This window comes from Schistocerca nitens, chromosome 3 (assembly GCF_023898315.1).
Source record: "Schistocerca nitens isolate TAMUIC-IGC-003100 chromosome 3, iqSchNite1.1, whole genome shotgun sequence".
Lineage (NCBI taxonomy): Eukaryota > Metazoa > Arthropoda > Insecta > Orthoptera > Acrididae > Schistocerca > Schistocerca nitens.
In genome coordinates this window covers 605,241,367-605,267,123 of record NC_064616.1, presented here as the reverse complement: position 1 = coordinate 605,267,123, position 25,757 = coordinate 605,241,367, and the positions used below count along the sequence as shown (strand labels likewise).

The window sequence follows — 25,757 nt, the reverse complement described above, 5'->3', positions numbered from 1 at the left end:
ACTACTCTCCCCCCCCCCCCCCCCCCCCCCCCCCCGAGTCCGTTCTTCTCATTGCGAACAGATAATATATCCTTATATTTGTCCTTTAACCATTCCTGCTTAGACATTTTTAGACAGTTTGCACTCACTGTCAATCTCATTTTTTAGATGTTTGTATTCCATTTCAACTGCTTCACCTGCTGCATTTTTATATTTTATCCTTTCATCAATTAAATTCAATACCTCCAGTGTTAGCCCAGAATTTTTACTAGGCTTGTCTTTTTACCTATTTGATTCTCTGTTGCATTCATTATTTCATTTATTAAAGCTACCCATTGGTCTTCTACTGTATTCTTTTATTATATATATTCCTTAATACCAGATCTAAAAAAAATCATGAGGAATGCTATTACTTGTATGTATGTTCACAAATAGAAAACAGGAAGATCACATAGATATATTTATAGATGAAACAAGACTGGAAGAAGTTACCACTATAAAATTTTTGGGAATTACAGTTGACAACAGTGTCCAATGGAGACAACACGTAGACAATGTCTGCTGAAAATTAAGCACTGTAATAGTGAAGATCATCCTTTTTCCTAGTGTTGTAGTCATGTACACTGCTATTACTTTCGAATTCATTCGGATTGATAATAACAAATTTCATAAGTGAATATATATATTGTGAGGCTACAGTGAAGATCTCTAGCTCTTTAAATAAGTGTCTGCAGGATGATCTTGGATGAGCTCCAGCAATTATTCTGATTACATGCATTTGTGCAATGAACACTCTTAGTCAATGATGAGTTACCCCAGAATATGATGCCATACAAAAGCAGAGAATGAAAATAGGTGTGGTAAGCTAATTTACTGAGATGTATATTGCCAAAATTTGCAATGACCCTAATAGCATAAGTAGCTGAACTCAAATGTTTCAGCACATCTTCAGTGTGTTTTTTCCAGTACAACCCCTCATCAATGCATACACCTCGAAATTTTGAATATTCTACATTAGCTACCAATTTATGATCGAAGTCTATATTTATTAATGGTGTCATTCCATTTACTGTGTGGAACTGTATATACTGTGTTTTGTCAAAGTTTAATGAGAGCCCATTTTCAGAGAACCACTTAATGATTTTCCGAAAAACATTGTTTACAATTTCATCAGTTAATTCTTGTCTGTTGGATGTGGTAGCTATACTTGTATCATTGGCAAAATGTACCAGCTTTGCATCTTTGTGAATATAGAATGGCAAGTCATTAATATATATTACAAACAGCAGAGGACCCAAGACCGAACCTTGCAGCACCCCATTCTTGATTGTTCCCCATTTTGAGAAATCACCAGTTTTTTTGCATATTATGTGAACTGCTTATTTCAACTTTCTGCACTCTTCCACTTAGGTATGATTTAAACCATTTGAGCACTGTCCCATTCATATGACAGTACATGAGCTTATCTAGAAGTATTCCATGGTTTAAACAATCAAAAGCCTTTGAGAGATCACAAAAAATCCCAACGGGTGACTTCCGGTTACTCACAGCATTTAATATTTCGTTAGTGAAAGTATATATAGCATCTTCCATTGAAAACCCTTTCTGGAAACCAAACTGACATTTTGTTAAAACTTTATTTTTACAAAGGTGTGAAGCTACTGTACAATATATTACTTTTTCAAAAATTTTGGATAAGGCAGTCAGAAGAGAGATTGGGCAGTAGTTGTTGACATCAGACATATCCCTTTTTTTATGCAGTGGTTTAACAATGGCAAACTTCAGTCTGTCTGGGAAAATAGCCTGCTTCAGAGAGCTATTAAATATGTGGCTAAGAATCCCACTTATCTCTTTGGAACAAGCTTTTATTATCCTGCTGAAAATGCCATCAATTCCATGTGAGCTTTTATTCTTGAGAGACTTTATTATCTTCCTAATTTCAGAAGGAGAGGTGGGTGGAATTTCAGTTGTATCAAATTGTGTGGGTAAGGCCTCTTCCCTTAACTGCCTTGCTCCTAATAATGAACATTTAGATCCTATTTTCTCTACAACATTTAAAAAAATGATTATTCAAATTGTTTTTGACTTCTGGCTTGTTACAAAATTGTTAAGGCTTTCGTGGCAACTTGTTGACAAACTGCCTATTGGCTTCTGTCTCGGGTTCTTCGGCCGACGTTCATCTAATGATTTTTCTGACGTTTTGCCAGCACGAGTGGCTGGCATTATCAAAGCTTCACCCTCCATTGCCGGTGGTGAACTGGAGGCGAGCTCGCGGCCGCAGACTATATGTACCTGGCGCGCCAACGTCCGAGGGCTTCTCCGCGGTCATTTCCGGTGCGGTTCTCCTCTTGCTACCTGCAACGGTCGTTCGCTGCAGTACGGGAAGCCAGGATCCGTTTACCTTAAGGCTTTCCTCTTTCTTGTTGAAACTGTTCACGTGTTTTTGGATTTCTACAGCTTCTCTAAACAAGCGCGTGTGATAGTGCTTCTCTACAGCCAGAACTTCCGTGTCGGCGAATTTTTTTACGTGGTCGGTCTCATTCAGTGCGTGCTCTGCCACGGCCGATTTCTCCACCTGCCCCAACCTGCAATGTCGCTTATGCTCTTTGATCCTGGTGTTAATGGATCGTCCAGTCATTCCGACATAAACTTTTCTGCATGTGCAACGTATACGGTATATTCCCGACATTGCAAGTGGGTCTCTTTTCTCCTTCGCCGATCTAAGACACCCTTTGATCTTCCTTGTCGGAGTGAAAATCGTCTTTACCGTGTTTGCGAAATATACGGCCGATTCTGTCCGTCACTCTGGGAATGTATGGCAGAAAGGCCGTACCCGACATTTCTTTTTCTGGTTCCTTACTTCACCGAGTGTTTGGCTCTGTTACACTTCTAATGTAATTTGTGGAGTACCCATTGCTCCTCAGAACAGTTTCCAGGTGTTGCATTTCTCGTTTGAGATGTTGAGGCTCACATATTCGTCCTGCTCTTGTTACGAGTGTACTAATCATGCCTCTTTTCTGGCTGTCAAACCACCACCCGGCGAAGTAAGGAACCAGAAAAAGAAATGTCGGGTATGGCCTTTCTGCCATACATTCCCAGAGTGACGGACAGAATCGGCCGTATATTGCGCAAACACGGCGTAAAGATGATTTTCAAACCGACAAGGAAGATCAAAGAGTGTCTTAGATTGGCGAAGGAGAAAAGAGACCCACTTGCAATGTCAGGAATATACAGTATACCTTGCACATGCGGAAAAGTTTATGTCGGAATGACTGGACGATCCATTAACACCAGGATCAAAGAGCATAAGCGACATTGCAGGTTGGGGCAGGTGGAGAAATCGGCCATGGCAGAGCACGCACTGAATGAGACCGACCACGTAATAAAATTCGCCGACACGGAAGTTCTGGCTGTAGAGAAGCACTATCACACGCGCTTGTTTAGAGAAGCTGTAGAAATCCAAAAACATGCGAACAGTTTCAACAAGAAAGAGGAAAGCCTTAAGATAAACGGATCCTGGCTTCCCGTACTGCAGCGAACGACCGTCGCAGGTAGCAAGAGGAGAACCGCACCGGAAATGACCGCGGAGAAGCCCTCGGACGTTGGCGCGCAAGGTACATATAGTCTACGGCCGTGAGTTCGCCTCCAGTTCACCACCAGCAATGGAGGGTGAAGCTTTGACAATGCCAGCCACTCGTGCTGGCAAAACGTCAGAAAAATCATTAGATGAACGTCGGCCGAAGAACCCGAGACAGAAGCCAATAGGCAGTTCTGGCTTGTTGTTTATCAAGTTTCCATTCGGTTTGATGGTAATGCCGTCATCCTGTACTCTTGGTTGCCCTGTCTCCCTTGTAATAATATTCCAAATTGTTTTGATTTTGTTATCAGAGGTATTAATCTCAGACATGATGCACATGCTTCTGGACTTTTTAATAACTTTTCTTAATGTAGCACAGTACTTTTTTTATAATATTTCTGTTTCTGGCTCATTATTCTTTCTTGTTGTTACATACAGTTCCCTATTGTGATTACTAGATATTTTTATTCCTTTAGTAAGCCAAGGTTTTTTGCATGGTTTCTTATAATTAGATTTAACACACTCAAGGTTCAACACGGAGTGTCACAGGGATCTAAATTGGGACCACTTCTTTTCCTTGTACACATAAATGACTTACCACAAAATATAGATGTAAAGACGTATATGTATGCAGATGATACAACTTTTCTATCTGTAAACCATGTACTTGATAAACTTGTAAGTGATATGAAATTGGCAAAAGAAAATGCAACATCATGGTTTAATGCAAATGGTCTACTATTAAATGAGGAAAAGACCCAGAATATGTGGTTCAGTTTATCAAAGACTACAAAAATAGAAAAACAAAAGGCAAAGTTTTTAGGTATACTTGACAACAGTCTAACATGGAACTCTCATGTTGATCACGTAGTGGTTAGGTTGTCAAGAGTTATATATTTGTTGCAGAGACTGATGTCTTGTGTGACATTTGAGTATGTAAGGACAGCGTACTTTGCCTTTTTTCAATCTGTTTTAAGGTATGGGTTAATACTCTGGGGAAACAGCAGAAAAATAAATGAAATTATGGTGAACCAGAAGAAAGCAATCAGAGTAATGGCTAAGGTAGATAAGGTAGATAATAGAACACATTGTAAACTATTGTTCATAAAATATAGAATTTTAACAGTTATTAATTTATATATTCTTGACAGTGTTAACTACATACTTGCTGAACTACCTAATTTAAGTATAACGAATCAAAGGCATGACTACTATACAAGAACCTTGTAACGGAACATATTAAAGGCTTTACTTTACCGAAGTATGCGATACCCTCCAAATTCAACCAGTTTAACGAGTATTTATGATTATAGAAAAGTTATTGTGTGTGTTAACAATGACTGCATAACATGTCTCCATAAACAGTCAACCCATTAAATTTTACTGAATAACTGACCCACACAAAAGTTAATATCACTTGATCACTGATGCAGCAAATGTCATCATGCTAAAACACTAAGTTCATCTTAAATAATTATTATGTGGTACGAAAAATAGTGGCCAACTTAGGTATTTTGGATCTCCTTAAATAAAAATCACCCAGTGAAACCTATTTGTTCACTAGGAACGTTTTCGCTCAGTATTCACGTAAACACTCCTATTTTAGACGAAAACCAATGTAATTCTTAATAATTCATGTTATTTACTTATTTATGTAAAATTAGAGAAGTCAATTGACAAACTTCTAAAAAACGGCCTTTACAATCAAAATACAATGCATGGGCACATCCAAGTGAAATGCTTTCCTGGTGATAATTTGCACCCTATTGATTTTATTCACCAATGTAAGGAAATGTTTGTAGTAGGAATGTCAGATAACATAAAAATTAAGTTAGTAAAAAGGTTTCTAGAGGGGGAAGCCCTATCCTGGGCAAACGAGAATAATGATTCTTGAAATACTTTTGAAGAGTTTGAAGCTAAATTTATTTGTAAATTTTGGTCACAATCCATACAAGCCAGATTAAAGTCAGAATTTCTAAATGGACCAGTGTGTAGAGGGAAAGTAGGGGGAATGCAAAAATTTGGCAGAGATCAATTGAAAAACTTGCTCACTTGAATAGCTCTTTTGATATTATGACACAAATTGATGTTTTAAAAAGAAGGTTACCAGAGAGACTGCAGTGGGAATTGGTCCATGGACCAGACGATTCAACGGAAGAGTTCCTCAAATTGTAGATAGATTAGATAGGGCCTTGGAAAGAGAAAATAACCAAAGTTTTGGTTCTGGCAACAACCAGTATGGGGGGTGGAACAGGAATGTAAATAGAGATTATTATGGGAGGAGAGACTTTGAAAATTCTGGAAATAATGCTCCCAATAGGGGAGATAGGAGATATGAAAATAATTTCAGAAACAATACACAGGAGGGAGGATGGAGGAGAGATAACAGGAATGATAGAAATAGGTATTGGAGAAGAGAACAAGATATAAGGGGGTTTGTTGAAACTAGTGAACAAAACAACTACAAATGGACAGACCAAGGGAACCAGCCAGGAAACGGTCGACAGCCCCACTAGATGTCTGTAGTTTTGGGGCTAGACAATATTATGACAGGACAACACATAACCGAAACTGGAAAAGGAGAGAATACAATGTAAAGAGTAATTACCATGAAAATACTGATGTTGTTAGAATGAATAAATTAGAATTTAATAAAAGGTTTTGGGATACTATGCGTAAAAGTGATACAGTTAATAAAAACAGTGTTCAAGCACAGGTAGTTAGTGAAAGTGCAGAAGTTGAAGGTATTGCAGAGTTCCATAGCTGGGCTGAAAAAGATACTGGTGTTAATAACAAGTCAGACACACCACAAATAGAATCTATTTTGGGGGGTTTATTTGATAAGAAGGGGGATGACGAAGTGTTTAATGGAGCCAAAGACTCTGTTGCTGAGATTCAGATACATAGGGGGGAATCTGAAGATGGGGTTGCTGTGGAGAAGGAGGAAGAGGTAATAGAGGGACATTTAAATAATGATCCTAAGTTAAGTGATGTTATTGATGAGAGTGTGGAGGAAGAAATAAAAGTATATGTAGAATTGAAAAGTGATGATGAGGTAAAGGTAAGTGATGTGACAAATATGGGTAATAATGGGGTTAATTTAAGCGAAATGCAGGCTAGGGAATGTGTATCTGATGACAAGCTATTGCCTATTGGGAACTATGAAACACTAATCTATGAGAATGGTAATAATAATAATAATATTAAAGAAAATATAAAGGGATGGAATGTAAATGTGTGCTTTCAAGAAAAAGGGGAAAATTTTTTAGAAGTTTTGTGGAACAACTATGGAAACTGTATGAACAAAGATGCCTTTTGGAAAGAATTAGCAAAGGTAAGTGCAACCTTGTATCCTACATGGTGGATAAGAATCCATAGTGGACTTCATAAAAAATGGGATGAAAACAGTAGTTTGTTAAGTGGCAACACAGTGTTAAGAGGTACAGATGAAAACAAAGGTCAATGCTTTGAAAACAGAGAGGGATGTGTCTAAGTGTAGGAAAGAGACATTAGACTTAGGAACTAAAGAAATTGAAAATGATCTATTGTTTGAAAATACTGAAATAGACAAAGATGCTGAGCTAGCTTGTCCATATGTTAAAATAAACATTGACAAGTGGGAAGGAAGAGTGTTAGTAGACACAGGAAGTCCTGTTTCTGCCATCACTTCTAGACTTAGAGATAAGCTCAGAAATTCTCAACTTTTTCCTGAGATGCCAGTTGTTGGATTAAAATCGAAAGCAAAAGCTACACAGTTCAAACCAGGGGACCTTGTACTCGTCAAGACACAAGAGAAATCAAAATTATTGTCAGCCGAACTTAAGAAGTTTTTTGATATTTACATTGGTCCATTTGAAATAAAAGAAAGCCCACATCCTAATGTGTATAGACTTATCTTTACCAGATCAAGAAGGTTATTAGGATTAGGAAACATCACTGAATTGAAACCATATAAACACGATTAAGCACATTTCCCTTTTTGAATACAGTTACCCATTTTCCGTAAAGCATGTTACCAGCAAAGATTTCTACTGGGTGTGTCAAATAGCAACTGCCACTCATCTTATAGACCCAGGAAAAGTTGCAGATCTCTGAGAGATTGTTTTTATATTTTTATTGTCACTGTTGAATATTAAATTTTGAGACATCTTCTTTACTTGCAATGGGCAAGCTTAACCATGCACCCAAAGAGGTGACAAACATATATTGCTTTCTTTTTGTATTGTTGAATATGGAACATACTTGCACCAAATATAGAAGACAATGTAAAAATTGTTGTGCAAGACCCATCATTTTGTTACTATTCTTTTCTTAGGCATAAGATTTGTGTACAATTTTCTACAGCTAATCAGATGTTCACCAAGTTTGATGTTTGTGTTATGTTGTGACCAATTTAAGTGTGCAATTTGGTATTAATATGTTCTTGTACTATCTTGACTATGTGTCTCAATGGGAGACAATATTTAAAAAACTTTTTTTCAAATGCATATTATATTCATACATGTGACTTGTCTAGTGTTTGTGTGTATATATCATGTCCATACTTATAATTATGTTCTTTGTTTTCATTTCCTTTATGTGGCTCAAAAAGAGCAGACAGTTGCAATATTTTCTTATGGACATATGACCTGTCAATCTATGTAAAATATTTATGTTCTTTCTATTATCTTGAGTATATCTTGATTTTTCTGTGACTCAATGAGAGCTGACTTTGAAATAATATATATATTAACATCACATGTGATATATTTGTGTCTGTGTTTGATGATTTTCCATGTGGCTCACTGGGAGCAAAGATTATACAATTTTTGTTTTACTTTCATATATTACTAATTATTTTTATTATGCTGTCATACTGAGAGTCATAACACAAAGTACATTTGAAACAACACAACTAAAATATTTGCAGGAAAAAGTCATTTTGAAACAGTATAATGGTCATTGTATACATAAACATTATGCCTAGTGGGGGAAAAAAAAAAAAAGAAGAAAAAAAATTAAAGTAGAACTTTTCCAAATTTTAGCCATTTGACACATTTATCCTAGTCGGCTAATATCATTAACATTCTGTAAATAATATTACCCGAGGGGGGTATCGTAACTGAACATATTAAAGGCTTTACTTTACAAAAGTATGCGATACCCTCCAAATTCAAACAGTTTAATGAGTATTTATGATTATAGAAAAGTTATTGTGTATGTTAACAATGATTGCATAACATGTCTCCATAAACAGTCAACCCATTAAATTATACTGAATAACTGACCCACACAAAAGTTAATATCACTTGATCACTGATGCAGCAAATGTCATCATGCTAAAACACTAAGTTCATCTTAAATAATTATTATGAGGTACGAAAAATAGAGGCCAACTTAGGTATTTTGGATCTCCTTAAATAAAAATCACCCAGTGAAACCTATTTGTTCACTAGGAACATTTTCACTCAGTATTCACGTAAACACTCCTATTTTAGACGAAAACCAATGTAATTCTTAATAATTCATGTTATTTACTTATTTATGTAAAATTAGAGAAGTCAATTGACAAACTTCTAAAAAACGGCCTTTTTGTACCAAAGAATTATTCTGTCAAGTCAACAAATCTGTCTGTCATTTTAATAACATGTTAAATTATGTCTCAATGTAAATTAATAACTTTTCTGCACAAATTACGATAACAGATATACATGTGACTTGTAAACTGTATCTCTTTTTAGTAGTTCTTTGATAAGGTTATAAATACAAGGAGCAAGAAGGGTTGGGAGAGCAGTTGGAATGTCACTTTGGTAAAGTGTGTATGTGTGTTATTGTTTGAGGTGGATCAACAATGCAAAGAACATGTAAAAGAAGTACTACTTCACGTTTTGTTATTGTCTTTGGTAACAGTGGAATTAAGATGGCCACCAGAGTAATAAATATTTGAAGTTTAAATATTTGTTGGTTTTGCTCATTATTTATCATCTAAAGCACATCAAAAACACAGAACCTCATCTTTTTAACCCTAGACAACCAGATTTAGAGCCAGCATCAGCATCGAGACACAGCAGCGATCCAGCAAGCAGCAGCGATTACCACAATGCATTTTAATGGCGCCAACCTAACATCAGTGCTGACAAGCTCCATAAATGGGAGTGAAATAGTGCGATTATGGCAATATCTACGACTAGGTGACCATTACAACCTGTAGTTCTCTGATGTTGCCACAAAATAGATTAGCTAAAACTAACAATACTCATAAGTATATGGCAATTAAAATATATAACAAATTGTCTGAAAATGCGTCAATCGAGCCTGACAAATTATTTAAAGAAAGTGTACATAACTTCTTGTCAACTAATCCATTCTATTCATTAGAAGAATTTTTAGAAATGCCCAATATCAACTTAAATGTGTAAAAATTTATTTTGAAAATTAATAGGTTAAGTGAACTGATGAAATCTATTGCATCTAATAATGCTGAATGACCAATAAAGTATCTGAATCTGAATCTGGAACAGTTTTCAAATTCTCTTACAAGTGTATCATGAAATAAGTTATATTTTAAATTAGCAGTGGGTTCCTTGTACACCTCATCCCACTGCTGAAGATATTCCCTCAAATTTCTAATTGTCGAGTCATTAATTGAATGCACAACTTTGGACGGTAGTTTTGAATCACTGAATGGAGCTATGTCATATACTGTAACTAGCTGAGCATCATGATCAGGAAGGCCATTCTCAACAGGACAAGATTTTTGTTTTTAAACTTATCATGGTCTATAAAAGTGTTATCTATCAATGTGATGCTGTCCTTTACTACCTGAGTAGGAAAATCAATGACAGATGTCAAATTGAAAGAACCGAGCAAGACTTCCACTCTTTCAGTGAATCAACATTGAAGTCTCCACAAATAATAATTTGCTTTCCTCTATCTGACAGATAGCACAACAAGCTTCCAAAGGATTATTTAATGGAAAAAGAATTTTATAGTGTAGAGGAATACACGTGTAAAGAATGAGGAATGCTATTATTACTTATATGTATGTACTGTAATCATGCGAATATGTTGTAGCATGTAGTATGTAAATAACTTTAACCCCTAAATATTAATCAGGAGAAATATGTACACAACATCACTATCATTACTAACAGTCTGATGTTTGATATTGTAAGAATATTTAGGCTAAATATTTCAAGATATTAGGTTAAGCTTACTTGTCCTAAATTACAGTAAACACACTGTACATAATGTAATCAAATGGCACCAATAAGAATCAGCCAGTGACTTTCAGTTACCTTGTTCAGGTAGTTGAGACCTCACCAAAGGAAAGTCTTGAGTAGGTACATGAATACAAACAAGTTTCTGTTGACACAGTTAACTTTTTTAACACAAGCTTTACTGGAATATTTACAAGCAAGTTTTCTTCTCTGGTTGGTCTTTGAAAACCTTATTTACACAGGACTGAGATGTAAATAATGTCTTACTACAATTTTGACAATTGCTTCTACAGTACAGTTGAATGAAATTTTCTCCTAAAGTGTGTGTAAGACATTACATTCTCCATCACACCAAATCTTATTAGTACCAACGTGAATATAACAACATTCTTTATGATTTCAGGATAAGTATTTGTCATTACTTCCAATACCTTTGTGCCAAATGGGACACAGCAACTTGAAGGCAGGACCTAAAGTAACCACAGAATACAATTGTTCAGAAGCTACTTACAGGAAGAACCTCGGGAGTCAATAAGTTGGGTGGGTGATGTATAAGACAAATTTCACATTTTTATAGATATAGTGAAGAACTACTTTAATCTTGTTTCCCCCTTAAAAATTAAAAAAAAGAAGTTAAAACATCCATAGCTGGCAGATCACTACTGGTATATTAAAATCTTGTACAAGGAAATGACACCCATGCAATGCAGCAAAGAAAAGGAGAACTGCAGTTGACTTTAACAGATATTGTAAAGCTTACAAATGCATCCTGAGGAAAGTAATGAAAGAATATAAGAGACTAGAGACTGATATGTGCATAATATCTGCTTCTAACAGGACAAAAACAATATGTGAAGTGCTAAAACGATAAATAGACAAGAAAGATGACCTAAATAACATGACATTAAAAAAATGAATTTGGAGTTACTAACAATCCTGTGGAAATAGCTGATGCTTTTGATCAGTACATCACAAATATAGCAGAAGACTCTGTACAGGAAAGTACATTTCACAAGCATCGAATGTACACTGAACAAAACATAAAATCATCATGTAAAACAGTATCTTTATACCCAACAAATGAGATGTAGGTACAGCAAGGCATTGAAAAATTAAAAACCAAGCACTTGTAAAGAATAGATAACATATCAGACTTCATTATAAAAAATGTGGAGATCTTATTTCTGAAGCTTTGTGTTATCTGATCAATTTGTATTTTTCTTCATAAACTTTCCCATCTCAAAAGAAGCAAAGTTAAGCTATTGCATAAAAAAGGGAATAAGTATTACATGTCAAATTATGGGCCTATAGCATTATCATCAGCATTAGCAGTGGTAACAGAAGATTTTTTCCATAAAAGGTAAAAGCTTTTTAGATCACAGTAACATAATATCAGAGTCCCAACAGGGTTTTCAAACAGCTTGCCCAACAGGAGCAGCAGTCTTCTCATTTATACATGATGTACATCAAGCGATGGATAACAAAAGTGCATATTACAGCATTATTCGTAGTTTTCTCAAAAGGGTTTGATACAATCAGTCATAAAAAAACTGGTTTTTAAATTAGAAAAAAATATCCATCAGGAGAACAGTAAGTAACTGGGTTGATTTCACAGCTTGCAGAAAGGAAACAGTTTGTGGAAATAGAGCAGGTGAGAAATGCCTGAATTGTTAAATATAACTCACATTTAACAGGGGTGAAAAATTGTGTTCAAAGGGATCTGTTCTAGATCCTATTCTGTTTCTGGTCTATGCAAATGACTTAGTCTAAAAGATAATACACAAAAGATATTTCAGTTTGCAGATGATGCTACTATGTTGGTTGAAAGCAGCACTGAGGTAATACCCATGAAACACATCCAAGAAGCCACACATAGCATGTCAGATAATTTTTATTGCCACTGTTTCTATGCACATACACACAGTCTTGAACAGAACTCCTTTGTCTCCTCACATTGAACTGTTTGGTTAAACAACCATAAAGACAGACTGTGTGAAATTTTGGGGCTTTGGATATGGCAGGATATTCAATGGAACACAGATGCAGAAGAAATACACAAACAATTTAATACCCATACAGCCTGTTGTGTGACAAGATTATATATACATAAAAAAGAAAGAAAGAAAGAAAGATAGGAAGGAGAGAGACAGACAAAGAAAAGAAGAAAAAAGATAGAGAGAGAGAGAGAGAAGAAAGAAAGAAAGAACTGCACAAGAACTGACACACACATTTTACATACGTCCACTTCATACTTATATACTGTGTATTGTTTTGGGGAAACTGTGGTGTCAGCCTAAAATTTTTCAAATTACAAAAGAAAATAATAAGGGTAATGTAAGATGTAGACCTAAGAGTAAAAGTCTTTCTTCTTCCTTGTACATACATTTTCAAACATGTGGTTCATATGAAAAGAAAGATGCATGTCCAAATTTGACAAATTTACAAAAATTACACTGTACATAATTTCAACACAAGACAAAAGGATGACATACATGCATAGAAAACTGGAGCAAACTATTACAGGTACCCTGCACCCGTCAAATTATACACTGTATTACCTAGTTGCATAAAATTGTTAAAAGACACTAAAAAGTTTGAAATACAGATAAAGGCCTACTAGGTAGAACACTTCTTTTACTCGTTAAATGAGTTTCTTGAAATGTCTTCTTTTCCTTGTGCATTTTCCCACAACTGTGCAGGGTCAGCATACCTTTACTGATTTGGCATGGTTGATTTAAGTGGTGGCTGGATGCCTTTCCTGTCACCAGTCTGTTACCCCGTGGGACTGAATATCTGTATTCCAACTGACTGTGTGTAGTGTTATGTATGTTAAAGTGAGCAAAAGTTTTCTAAATGTTTGTGATCCATGTAACTTAGAAGAAATTTGTGTATCAGCCCAGTATCCACCCAGTGGATGTGGGAAACTGTCTAAAACCACATTCAGGGTGTCCAGCTCACCAACCCCTGTTGTTAATTCACAGGACAAATTTGGTACTGGGCTGGCGCACCTCCCCATCCCAGAAGCGGCTCTTGGGTGGTTAGTTTCTTGAAATATGAAATTCTGATTCTTTTATTGTTAGTGTTATGTCAATTGTATTTATGATTCTCTGAATTATAGATGTGAATTAGTTTGACTGTAAATGCTATTTGCATTATACTTGTTATTCAGCTTATTTCAATGGTAACTGTTATTATTATATACATGCTGCATCTGACAAGTTGAGTGAATGGTTTCAGAGAGTAAAGAAATGCGAGTTTCAAACAAAAAATCTTTACTGGCCTGCACCACACTTCTGATGTAGGTTTTAATGCTGTTGGAATAGCTCAAAGCACCTCGGTCACACATTGTTGGATATCTCCATCATTTTTGTATGTCCATATCACTACAGGCTATGATATCTATGATCCATAGACGAAACAACAGTCAATGGGACAGTGTTCATTATCCCCCGCATAGCCCAGAAAAAGTCGGCTGACAAAATCCAAGATTAAGATGATATGTTCTTTTTGACAGCAAGAGCTTGAGCCATTACAAAATTCTACCTAAGAGAGGCGGAGAAGATGATGAACACCATGCCACTGACTGTCATTTGTTCTCCAGGTAATATTAATAGCACCAGGTCTCTTCTCCAGTAATGATGCAGATATCCAACAATATGAGACCATGGTGCTTGAAACAACTGCATGGGAAGCATTTGCTCACAGTGTCCAATAGCTTTACAACTGATATCAGAAGTGTATTGTAGCTAATGGTGGTTAGACCACTGACATTGTATAATATGTCCTACTTCAGTGTATATCATTTATAAAAGAACATAATGAAGAAAGGAGCAATAAATAAATAAAAAATGCATAATCCAGACATTGTTCAAGTTTTCATTTGGCAATGACATGAACTCATAATAATAGTTTTCATTGTATAAGAATGATTATTGTTACTGATTTTTTTCATTTCTTATCATGGAAATATTTCCATATAATAGGTGAAGTTTTCGAGTGAATGTAGCAATACATACTGACTTTTGGTTTGCAAAATTATGGACCTTAGTTTCTTCCAGCACTTGATTTGTACATTCTGCAATCTAGTTTCTATTCTAATATGTTGTTAACATTTGAATTAGATCATGTCAATAATGAACGTCCTGAATGAATGAATGCAGAATTTCCATCAGTAGAAATAACTGGCAAAGATCATCAAGTTGGAAAGAGAAAACTAATTAGGTGGGATGGAGAGAATGTTAGAATGTTAAGGCAGTGATGGAATGTAGAAAACATAATGGCAGAAACAGAAAAGATACAGAAAAAATATTTTAAGTATGAGTAAGGTGTGATGGCAATTAGAGAGAGTACTGGAGTGAAGATAATAGGATTATTCATATTTTACCAGGTAATAGTACAGGAGGAGTAGGAATAATATTGGAAAGAGAAATTAGCAATAGATTAGAAGGTAATCTGACCTCTTTATTATTCTGTGCTTGCCCACCAATCCATCTGCATTTCTGTGCAACTACCTCTGCCTTCTGTATAGGGAGCTGTTTCTGCACACTCATTTTTATACTGCTTCCCTGCTGTATATCCCAGTCCCCTCTTTCATGTTCACCCCTTCCATTTCAAAACAACTATTCCCCACAATTGTGCTTTGGTGTTTAGAGAATACAGCTATGCACATGGAGGTCTCTCTCTCTCTCTCTCTCTCTCTCTCTCTCTCTCTCTGTGTGTGTGTGTGTGTGTGTGTGTGTGGTGAGCTATCAACTCAACACTGTTGTTACTGTACTTAACTTATGCTCAATACTTCATCCGTACTGTGATTTGCTATCTTTCCTGACACCATTGCTTGTACTAGTTTTAACACACATTACCCATTGTGACACTAATGTTCTCTGATACATCAGTCCTTGACTTTAGAGAACTGTTCTGGTGTAAGAATTACAACCACATCTATTCCATCATTTTTTGGGTGTACATCCAGGATATTATAAATTCTTGATCAAATATTTCAGCTGACAACCTTTGAGCCATTCTCAAGATGACTTGCTTGCAAGATTCTTAGTCACTTTACAGAATGCTGTGGACTAAATGTGCAATTATCGGAGATGCACTGTTAAACAAGAGCATCAATTATAGGTAAAACTTCATGCATTTAAGAGTAAAACAAGGCAAGTGCAGAGTCAGAAAATTCACGAGGCTTATGAAGTGCTTGAACATATTCTCATTTCAAACATAATAAACTTTCTTGAGACTGAGGAGATTATGTGAATGAATCAGATGGTTTTAGAAAGCATCACTCTTGTGAAACTCAGCTTGCCTTTTTCTCACATATATAGTGAGAACTATGGATGAAGGGCAACATGCAGATTCCATATTTCTAGATTTCTGGAAAGCATTTGACATGGTGCCCCATTGTCGGTTGTTAATGAAGGTACAAGCACATGGAATAACTTCATAGATCTGAGAGTGGCTTGAAGACTTCTCAACTAATAGAACCCAGTATGTTGTCCTTGATGATGAGTGTTCATCAGAGACAAGGGTATCGTCAGGAGTGCCCCAGGGAAATGTGATAGGACTGCTGTTGTTCTCTATATACATAAATGATTTGGCTGACAGGTGGGCAGTAACCTGTGTTTGTTTACTGATGATGCTGTGGTGTACAGTGAGGTGTTGAAGTTGAGTGTCTGTAGAAAGATTCAAGACAACTTAGACAAAATTTCCAGTCGGTGTGATGAATGGCAGATAGCCATGAAAGTGGAAAAATGTAAGTTAATGCAGATGAGTAGGAAGATGAAACCTTTAATGTTCAGTTATAATATTACTAATGTCTTGCTTGACACAGTGAGCCATTTAAATACCAGGGCATAATGTTGCAAAGTGATATGAGATGCAACGAGTATGTGAGAGCTGTGGTAGGGAAGGCAATTGGTCGACTTCAGTTTATTGGGAGAATTTTAGGAAAGAGTGGTTCACCTGTAAAGGAAACCACATACAGGGTGCTGGTGTGACCTATACTTGAGTACAGCTCAAATATTTGGAATCTGTACCAAGTTGGATTGAAGGAGGACACCATAGCAATTCAGAGGTGAGCTGTTAGATTTGTTAGCAGTAGGTTCGAACAACACATAAAAGTTATGAAGATGCTTTGGGAACTCAAATGGAATTCCTGAAGGGAAGGTGATGTTATTTTTGAGAAACACTATTGAGAGAATTTAGAGAATCAACATTCGAAACTGACTGCCAAACGATTCTACTGCCGCCAACATACATAGTGTGTAAAAACCTTGAAGAAAAGACATGCAAAATTAGGGCTCATATGGAGGCATACAGACAGTTGTTTTTCCCTCACTCTATTTGCGAGTAGAATAGGAAAGGAAGTAACATCTGGTGGTACAGGCTACCCTCTGCCATGCGCCATATAGTGGCTTGTGGAGTATCTGTGTAGATGTAGATGTAGGAGTATGTGGTTAATTATTATCGATAGCATATTTTGGATTGCCAGGCAGTGAATACTTAGAACAATATTTCATTTGAGAGTGAAGATTTGAATTGAGGGGTTTCCGTGATTTTTCAAGCTATCCCAGTAGGATGAGGCTATTGCCAGGATCTTAACTTTCCCATAATCCATGGAATGGACAGTGGAAATATGTTGTTAAGCCACTGCAGATTTATTGGACTGTAGAAGGTTGGTGTGGCCCTGTTGTTCAATGCAGCTTTTTGAGTCTTGCATATTGTTTGTCCTAAGTACCTTTGCAACACTCAGAAGAAATTTAATTTATACCCACCTTTTGTAACACAGATCATCCTTCACAGATCCCAGAAGAGCTGCCATCTTGCACGGTGGAAGGAAGATCACACTCACTTCATGTTTCTTCATTATTCTTGCATTTTTGAATAGATATTCCTTGTGAATGTGGAAAAAGGTACATAGGTCGAACAGTATGCACTGTACAATAACTTTGCATTGAATGGTGGTGATACACCTGCCTTTTACAGATCAATAAGTCTGCAATGTCTCAACACTGTCCTTCCATTGGCCATTCTGTGGGTTACAGGAAAGTTAAGATACTGGCCACAGCCTCATCCTACTGGGATTCTGTGCTCAAGAAAGCTGTTGAATACTATTAGCAGACAACCTGCTCAACCAAGATGAAGTCTTCCAGCTTGGCAAATCCTGGAAACCCCACATTTCACATCAGCACCCTCAAACATCAACAGAAGAAACAACAGCAGAAGAATCAATAGGAGCCACTCATAACAAGAGAAAAACTCCGCCACCATGCCACCTTAAGGACTTTTTAGCAGAAACTGGGAGGAAAAAAACATTAAAATAAGTAATCTACAAAAAGTTGTGTCTGGCCAGTTTAGAGTAGATAATTTTGATGACATCACATCTAGAATAGCAAATAATAATCTTATTATGTATTTTAATATTTGAGGTTTATCAAGTAATCTGGTCAGTAAGCTTCATGACTTAGAAATATTTCTAGAGAGAACAAAATGGTCTGTAAAGTTTATCTGCATAAGTGAACATTGGCTTAGAGATGAAAATATAAATTTATTGAACAAACTTACAGATTATGAAGTAGCAGCTAGCTTCTGTAGAGACAATGGGTATAGTGGTTCACGTATTCTGATTCATTCATCAGTAAAATACCAAATCAAGCAAAATTTCAATAACTTAAATAAAAAAACACATTTGAGAGTTGCTGCATAGAATTACAGACTATAACATGCTGATATTCAGCATATATCGTACCACTGGTTACTCAATCTCCTGCAGTTTTCTGGTCAAACTTGAAAATTTACTCCACCAACTCAAAACTGAAAAGTTATGTAAAAAAATTGTTGTTTGTGATGATTTTAGTATAGATGTGAGAAAAAATGACCAATTTGCCTTTAAGATGAAGAAGCTGATGTCCAGACATGGTTTTATTCTAAATTTTATAGAAAAGACAAGGGTAACTGCTTCATCGCCATCCTGCATAGATGAAATTGCAAGTAGCTTAAACTACAGAGTAACAAAAAAATGTGAAGTAAGCTTAGGGATCTCAGACCACAGTGCTCTATTAATGCCATTACCCTGTGTTAGCCCAAAGCACACAAATAAGAAAATCATAAATTTTAGACAAGAAAATATAGAAATGTTTGTCAATAAAATCAGCCTCATCTCATGGATGTTTACAGCTAAGTCCTCAGTAAATGAAAATTTCAGTAACTTTCTGAAGCCCTTCTTGATGGTGTTCAATGAATGCTCTCTTTTTTGTAACCATAAAAATTCACACACCTAAGATGGATAACAAGGGGTATTCAGATTTCAAGCATGAGGAAAAGAGAACTTCATATGTAGGTGAAAGTCAATTGAGACCCAGAATTCTTAAATTATGTAAGGCAATATAAGAAAATCTTTGATACAGTTGTCAGACAAGCCAAAAAATATAACTACATATCAAACACTAAAAATAAGTCTAAAGCAATATGGACCATTGTAAAGAATGAAATACTCTACTGGCCATTAAAATTGCTACACCACGAAGATGATGCGAAATTTAGCCAACACGAAGAAGATGCTGTGATATGCAAATGATTAGCTTTTCAAAGCATTCACACAAGGTGGATGCTGGTGGCGACACCTACAACATGCTGACATGAGGAAAGTTTCCAACCGATTTCTAATACACAAACAGCAGTTGACCGGCATTGCCTGGTGAAATGTTGTTGTGATAACTCATATAAGGAGGAGAAATGTGTACCATCAGGTTTCTGACTTTGGATTGTAGCCTGTTGTGATTGCAGTTTATCGTATCGAGACATTGCTGCTAGCGTTGGTAGAGATCCAATGACTGCTAGCAGAATATGGAATCGGTGGGTTCAGGAGGGTAATACGGAACACCGTGCTGGATCCCAATGGCCTCGTATCAGTAGCAGTTGAGATGACAGGCATCTTATCCACATGGCTGTAACTTATTGTGCAGCCACGTTTTGATCCCTGAGTCAACAGATGGGGATGTTTGGAAGACAACAACCATCTGCATGAACAGTTCAACAACATTTGCAGCAGCATGGACTATCAGCTCAGAGACCATGGCTGTGGTTACCCTTGATGCTGCATCACAGACAGGAGTGCCTGCGATGGAGTACTCAACGACAAACCTGGGTGCGCGAATGGCAAAACGTCATTTTTTCAGATGAATCCAGGTTCTGTTTACAGCATCATGATTGTCGCATCCATGTTTGGCAACATCATGGTGAACGCATATTGGAAGCTTGTATTCATCATCGTGTTACTGACGTATCACGCAGCGTGATGGTATGGGGTGCCATTGGTTACATGTCTCGATCACCTCTTGTTCGCATTGATGGCACTTTGAACAGTGGACATTACATTTCAGATGTGTTACGCCCCATGGCTCTACCCTTCATTCGATCCCTGCGAAACCCTACATTTCAGCAGGATAATGCACAACCCATGTTGCAGGTCCTGTGCGGGCCTTTCTGGATACAGAAAATGTTCGATTGATGCCCTGGCCAGCACATTCTCCAGATCTCTCACCAATTGAAAATGTCTGGTCAATGGTGGCCGAGCAATTGGCTCATCACAATACGCCAGTCGCTACTCTTGATGAACTGTGGTATCATGTTGAAGCTGCATGGGCATCTGTACACGCCATCCAAGCTCTGTTTGACTCAATGCCCAGGCATATCAAGGCCATTATTACGGCCAGATGTGGTTGTTCTGGGTACTGATTTCTCAGGATCTATGCACCCAAATTGCGCGAAAATGTAATCACATATCAGTTCTAGTATAATATATTTGTCCAATGAATACCCGTTTATCATCTGCATTTCTTCTTGGTGTAGCAATTTTAATGGCCAGTAGTATATGTATCAAGAAAGGCAGACAACAGAAACTTGAACTGGTGGTTGAAAGTGAGACTGTTCGGGATCCTACACAAACCTGTGAAGCGTTTAACAGCCACTTCGTAAATTCATGTAAAACTGATGAAGTTTCACTGCCAAACATGTACCCTGTTTCCAGTTTATGTAACCCCACTAAATTTAAATTCACCCATATATCCTATTCTGAAGTAGCTGATATCATAAAGTCCTTGAAGAATTTAAATTCTGTATGCTGGGATGAAACTCCTACAAAACAAAGAATAGTAATAGAAGAAACTGGTAAGAGGTTCTTCTCAAGTTGGAAAAAGACAGAACAAGGTGTGCCACAAGGATCTGTACTTGGGCCAATATTGCTTTTGTATTATATAAATGACCTGCTGACAAACAAAAATTCAGACACTATTCTTTATGCAGATGATTCTACAGCAATAGTCTGTTGCAAGAAAAGTGAAAATTTAATTAATCATCTTCAGCAATCTCTCGCTGAAACTGAGGCCTGGGTGAGAACTAATGGTCTGAAATTAAATCTAACAAAGACACAAATCATTCACTTTACAGGATATACTAGAAATACCATATGAGGACAATCACCTTGTCACCACAAACTGTACCAAATTTCTAGGTGTAATGCTGAACAAGAGTTTATGAAGGACAGAACATGTAGATGCCATGTGTCACTGTCTAAATAGTCTACTATTTGCAATGAATGTTATAAGCAGTATAATAGAAACACCACTCAAAAATGGTATAATTTTTTGGGGATCAGAGAAAACAAACTTACAGAAAGTCTTTAGGCTACAGAAAAAAATCATTAGAGCCATGACAGGTGCAGAAAAAAGACAATTGTGCAGACTTCTGCTTAAGGCCCTTGATCTTATGACTGTTCCTGGCTTCTGTACTTATGAGCCAATTAAGTTTTCTAAACAAAACCCACAACTTTTTGAGGATAACCTGTTTAAGCATGAGTATGGAACAAGAAACAACTATCAGGATAAGTTACCAACTCATAGGCTAAAACTGCTGGAGAAGACACCTTACTATATGGGTATGAGGCTGGGAAATAAATTCTGTGAAAAATTTAAAAATTATGAACCAGAAGAATTTGGATATCATTTAAAAAAATACCTAGCAAGTAATTATTATTACAGTGTAGAAGAATTTATGACTGACTGTCACAAATAACTGTGCGTGACGTTGCATTTTATTCCATCATTCTAAAAAAGTACTTTAAGTAAATACTTATTCTTAAGTTTACTTTATTTTCAACATGATTATTTTAAATCATTTTGTGGTAGTTAAAATTGCAAAATACCTGTAATTATTCTGTATACTCACAATTAGAAGTAGCTTTAAACTGACGAGTCATCTATGTCCCAGTCATCTGATTGTTTGTGACATGTTATGTGATAATAAAGTTTCTATTCTATTCTAATTTAAAGGAAATATTGTTCTAAGTCTTCACTGCCTGGGATTCCAGCATATGTCATCCATAATAATCAGCTGCATACTTTGTAAGCACTATGGATTTGCTGACTCTGCGCTTCCTTTGTTTTACTTCTAGAAGAACAAACTTTTATCTATGTCTGATACTCTTTTTACTAACACTGTTATCTCTGATTGTGCATTTACTCCACAATATTGTGTAAAATGATTAAAAATTATGCAAGCAGCTTAACTTCAGAATAGCTCAAAGGTTGTCAGCTGAAATATCAGGACCAGAATTAATATCCTGGATGCATATCTGTAAAATGATGGAATATTTGTTCTGCTGGATGAATGTCAAGAAATACAAGACCACAATTGCTTACTTATAATTCACAACCAGTCTTAATACTGAAAAATTTTTCTTTTGGGAGTACAATCTAATATGTAATGAGGCTGCTTTTTCTTCATTTTTACAAGAACACGATAATTATTTCCTTTTAAACAGCTTCATTTGAATTTCATAAAAATAATATTAAATATGCAATCAAATCAAGAAAAATGTATATTCACTTGCCTATATATTCTTCCAGGTCCTAGATTTTTTAGGGAATACAAAATTCCTTGACCATTTTCAAATCTCACTCGAAATGGTTTTCCTGAAACAGAGGTGCACGTGATCAGGTCATTTGCCACATAAAGATGATTGAAAATAAACAGCATGATTTTTACATTGGGTAGAAGATAAGTCTTGGACAATTTTTAAATCAATAACACACTTCCTGATTTCAAAAAAACTTCAGATTTCCCTGTGGGGCTTGTTCAGATACTGATGTTTACATACATCAACAATGAGTTTGAAAGAAGGTGGTATCACTTGGTTCTCATGCACAAACAGTTATAAATATGTATGGAAAAGTCTTCTTACGTAAATAAATAGTGAGCTAAAATGAAATGCAACTAACACTTTAACAAATTCTAAATATCTTTTAAATACATGTATTCCACTAACAGAAAACTCTTGCAAGAGTGAGAAAATACACAGCAGCAGCAGCAGCAGCAGAACAGGAAGACTAAGATAGACAGAGCTCATCAAATAACTACAAGGGGAGGACAAAAATATGGAAACACCACAAACACAACACATTACAGTGCCTAATACAGTGTAGGAAAGCCAATGACATACAAAATACCTTCAGTCATCTCGGAATGGATAAATACAGGTGCTGTATGGTTTTCAAGGGAATCTTATACTGTTCTTACTGCAAAATAGTGACAATTTCTGGTAATGATGATGGAGGTGGGTAGCGTACATGTACCCTTCTCTCCAATGTGGACTACGAAGGCTTAATAATATCAAGACCTGGTGAATGTGGTGGCTAGGGAAAAAGCAAATATTCACCCTTGTGCTCACAAAAGCAGTCCTGGATGCTGCAAGCTGTGCAAACAGGGGCTCTATCATCCTGGAACACTGCATCACCATTTGGGAACAGACATTGTGCCATGGCAGGGACCTCATCATCCAAAATGGTCATATAATCCTAGGCATTACTGTAACCTTGCAAAGAATCCATGGAGTCCATGGGACACCATGACATGGCTGCCCAAATCTTCATCGAACCCCCACCATGTTTCACTCTTCGGATGTAGAAACAGTCAGAAGTTGGAAACACTGTTAAACAAGACTCATCCAAGCAAATGAGATACTTTCACTGCTTCACAATCCATGTTTTATGGTTTCAGCACCATGTTTTCCTGCTATGTGGATGTGTATCACTGGTGAGTGGTTCAGAAATTTCAGCTTGCCCTGCAATTCCCTACTTCTGGAGCAACCTTTGTATTGGTTCAGAGCTGAAAGGATTCGTAAGTGTGATATTCAGTTCTGAAATGACTTTTGCAGCTGTTGCTCAATTATTTTTGGTCACAATCCACTTCAATGACCATCAGTCATGATCACTCTAAACACTTTTTCATCCTCATTGTGACTTAGTGAGTGATGTTTTTCCACTTTCCCTGTATGTGGTATAAATCTTCAATACAGTGCCTCTTGAAATACCAAACAATTCAGCTTCCTTAGTTACACAAAGATTCACTATACAAGCACCAACATTTGCCCACATCCAAATTTGCCTAGCTCCAACCTAATGCACTCACAACTCCAAGAACACTCTTCTGAGCATGACTAACACTTTGCAACATATTGAGGATATATCACAGGTGCTGATCATGGTGAAATACAACAGCACAAGCTGAAGGCTTCGCTAGTGTCTGCGTTTATGTTCAAGCATGCATTTCCCATAGTGTTTCCATATTTTTGTCCAAACCTTGTAAAGTTAAACTGTCCTTATTATGTGATAGAGCAACATGATCTATTGCAAGAAGAATAGCTCTATGATAATATATGGAGAATGCCAAAGGACCTGCTTCTCTTCTAGTGGCAGTCTACACCAGGCTGTTGGTGCAATGGAGCCTTCCTTGTGATTAGAAAAATGCGCAGGTCAGTAGTACCTCAAGGAAGTGTGATAGGACAATTACTGTTTAAAACATACACTGAAGAGCCAAAGAAACTGGTACATTTGTCTAATATCGTGTAGGGACCCTGCGAGCATGCAGAAGTGCCACAACACAACGTGGTATGGACTCAATGTCTGACGTAGTGCTGGAGGGAATTGGCACCATGAATACTACAGGGCTGTCCATAAATCCATAAGAGTATGAGAGGGTGGAGATCTCTTCTGAACAGCACATTGCAAAGCATCCCAGATATGCTCAATAAGGTTCATGTCTGGAAAGTTTGGTGGCCAGCACTACGTCAGACATTGAGTCCATACCACATTGTGTTGTGGCACTTCTGCATGCTCGCAGGGTCCCTACACGATATTAGGCAGATGTACCAGTTTCTTTGGCTCTTCAGTGTATGTTTTAAATAGTAATTGTCCTATCACACTTAAACTCAGAAGAATGTTCCTGGAGCCACTCTATAGCAATTCTGGGCGTGCGGGGTGTCGCATTATCCTGATGGAATTGCCCATGTCCATCGGAATGCACAATGGACATGAATGGATGCAGATGATCAGACAAGATGCTTACAAACCTGTCACCTGTCATAGTCATATCTAGATGTATCACTCCAACCGCACACACTCCGCACCATTACAGAGCATTAACCAGCTTTAACAATTCCCTGATGACATGAAGGTTCCATGGATTCATGAGGCTGTCTCCATATCCATACATGTCCATCCACTCCATACAATTTGAAATGAGACTCATCAGACCAGACAACATGTTTCCAGTCATCAACAGTCCAATTTCGGTGTTGATAGGCCCAGGCACAGCGTAAAGCTTTGTGTCATGATGCAGTCATCAAGGGTACACAAGTGGACCTTTGGCTCAAAAATCCTATATCGATGACGTTTCACTGAATGGTTCACATGCTGACACTTGTTGATGGCACAGTATTGAAATCTGCAGCAGTTTGTGGAAGGATTGCACTTCTGTCATGTTGAATGATTCTCTTCAGCCATCATTGGTCCTGTTCTTGCAGGATCTTTTTCTGGCTGCAGCGATGTTGGAGATTTGATGTTTTCCTGGATTCCTTATATTTGTGGTACACTTGTGAAATGGTTGTACAAGAAAATCCCCACTTCCTCACTACCTCATAGATGATGTGTACCATCGCTCATGTGCTG

At 36.9% G+C, this 25,757-nt stretch overlaps 1 protein-coding gene across 1 annotated transcript in view; it reads right to left on the bottom strand.

Moving 5' to 3' along the window:
* Nucleotides 1–25,757, bottom strand: part of LOC126248535 (hemicentin-1-like) — an 838,517-nt gene that overhangs the window by 13,819 nt on the left and 798,941 nt on the right. The window contains exon 55 of the mRNA XM_049949594.1: nt 22,643–22,724. Within this exon, the coding sequence (XP_049805551.1) occupies nt 22,643–22,724 (82 nt within the window). The remainder of the gene's footprint in view (nt 1–22,642; nt 22,725–25,757) is intronic.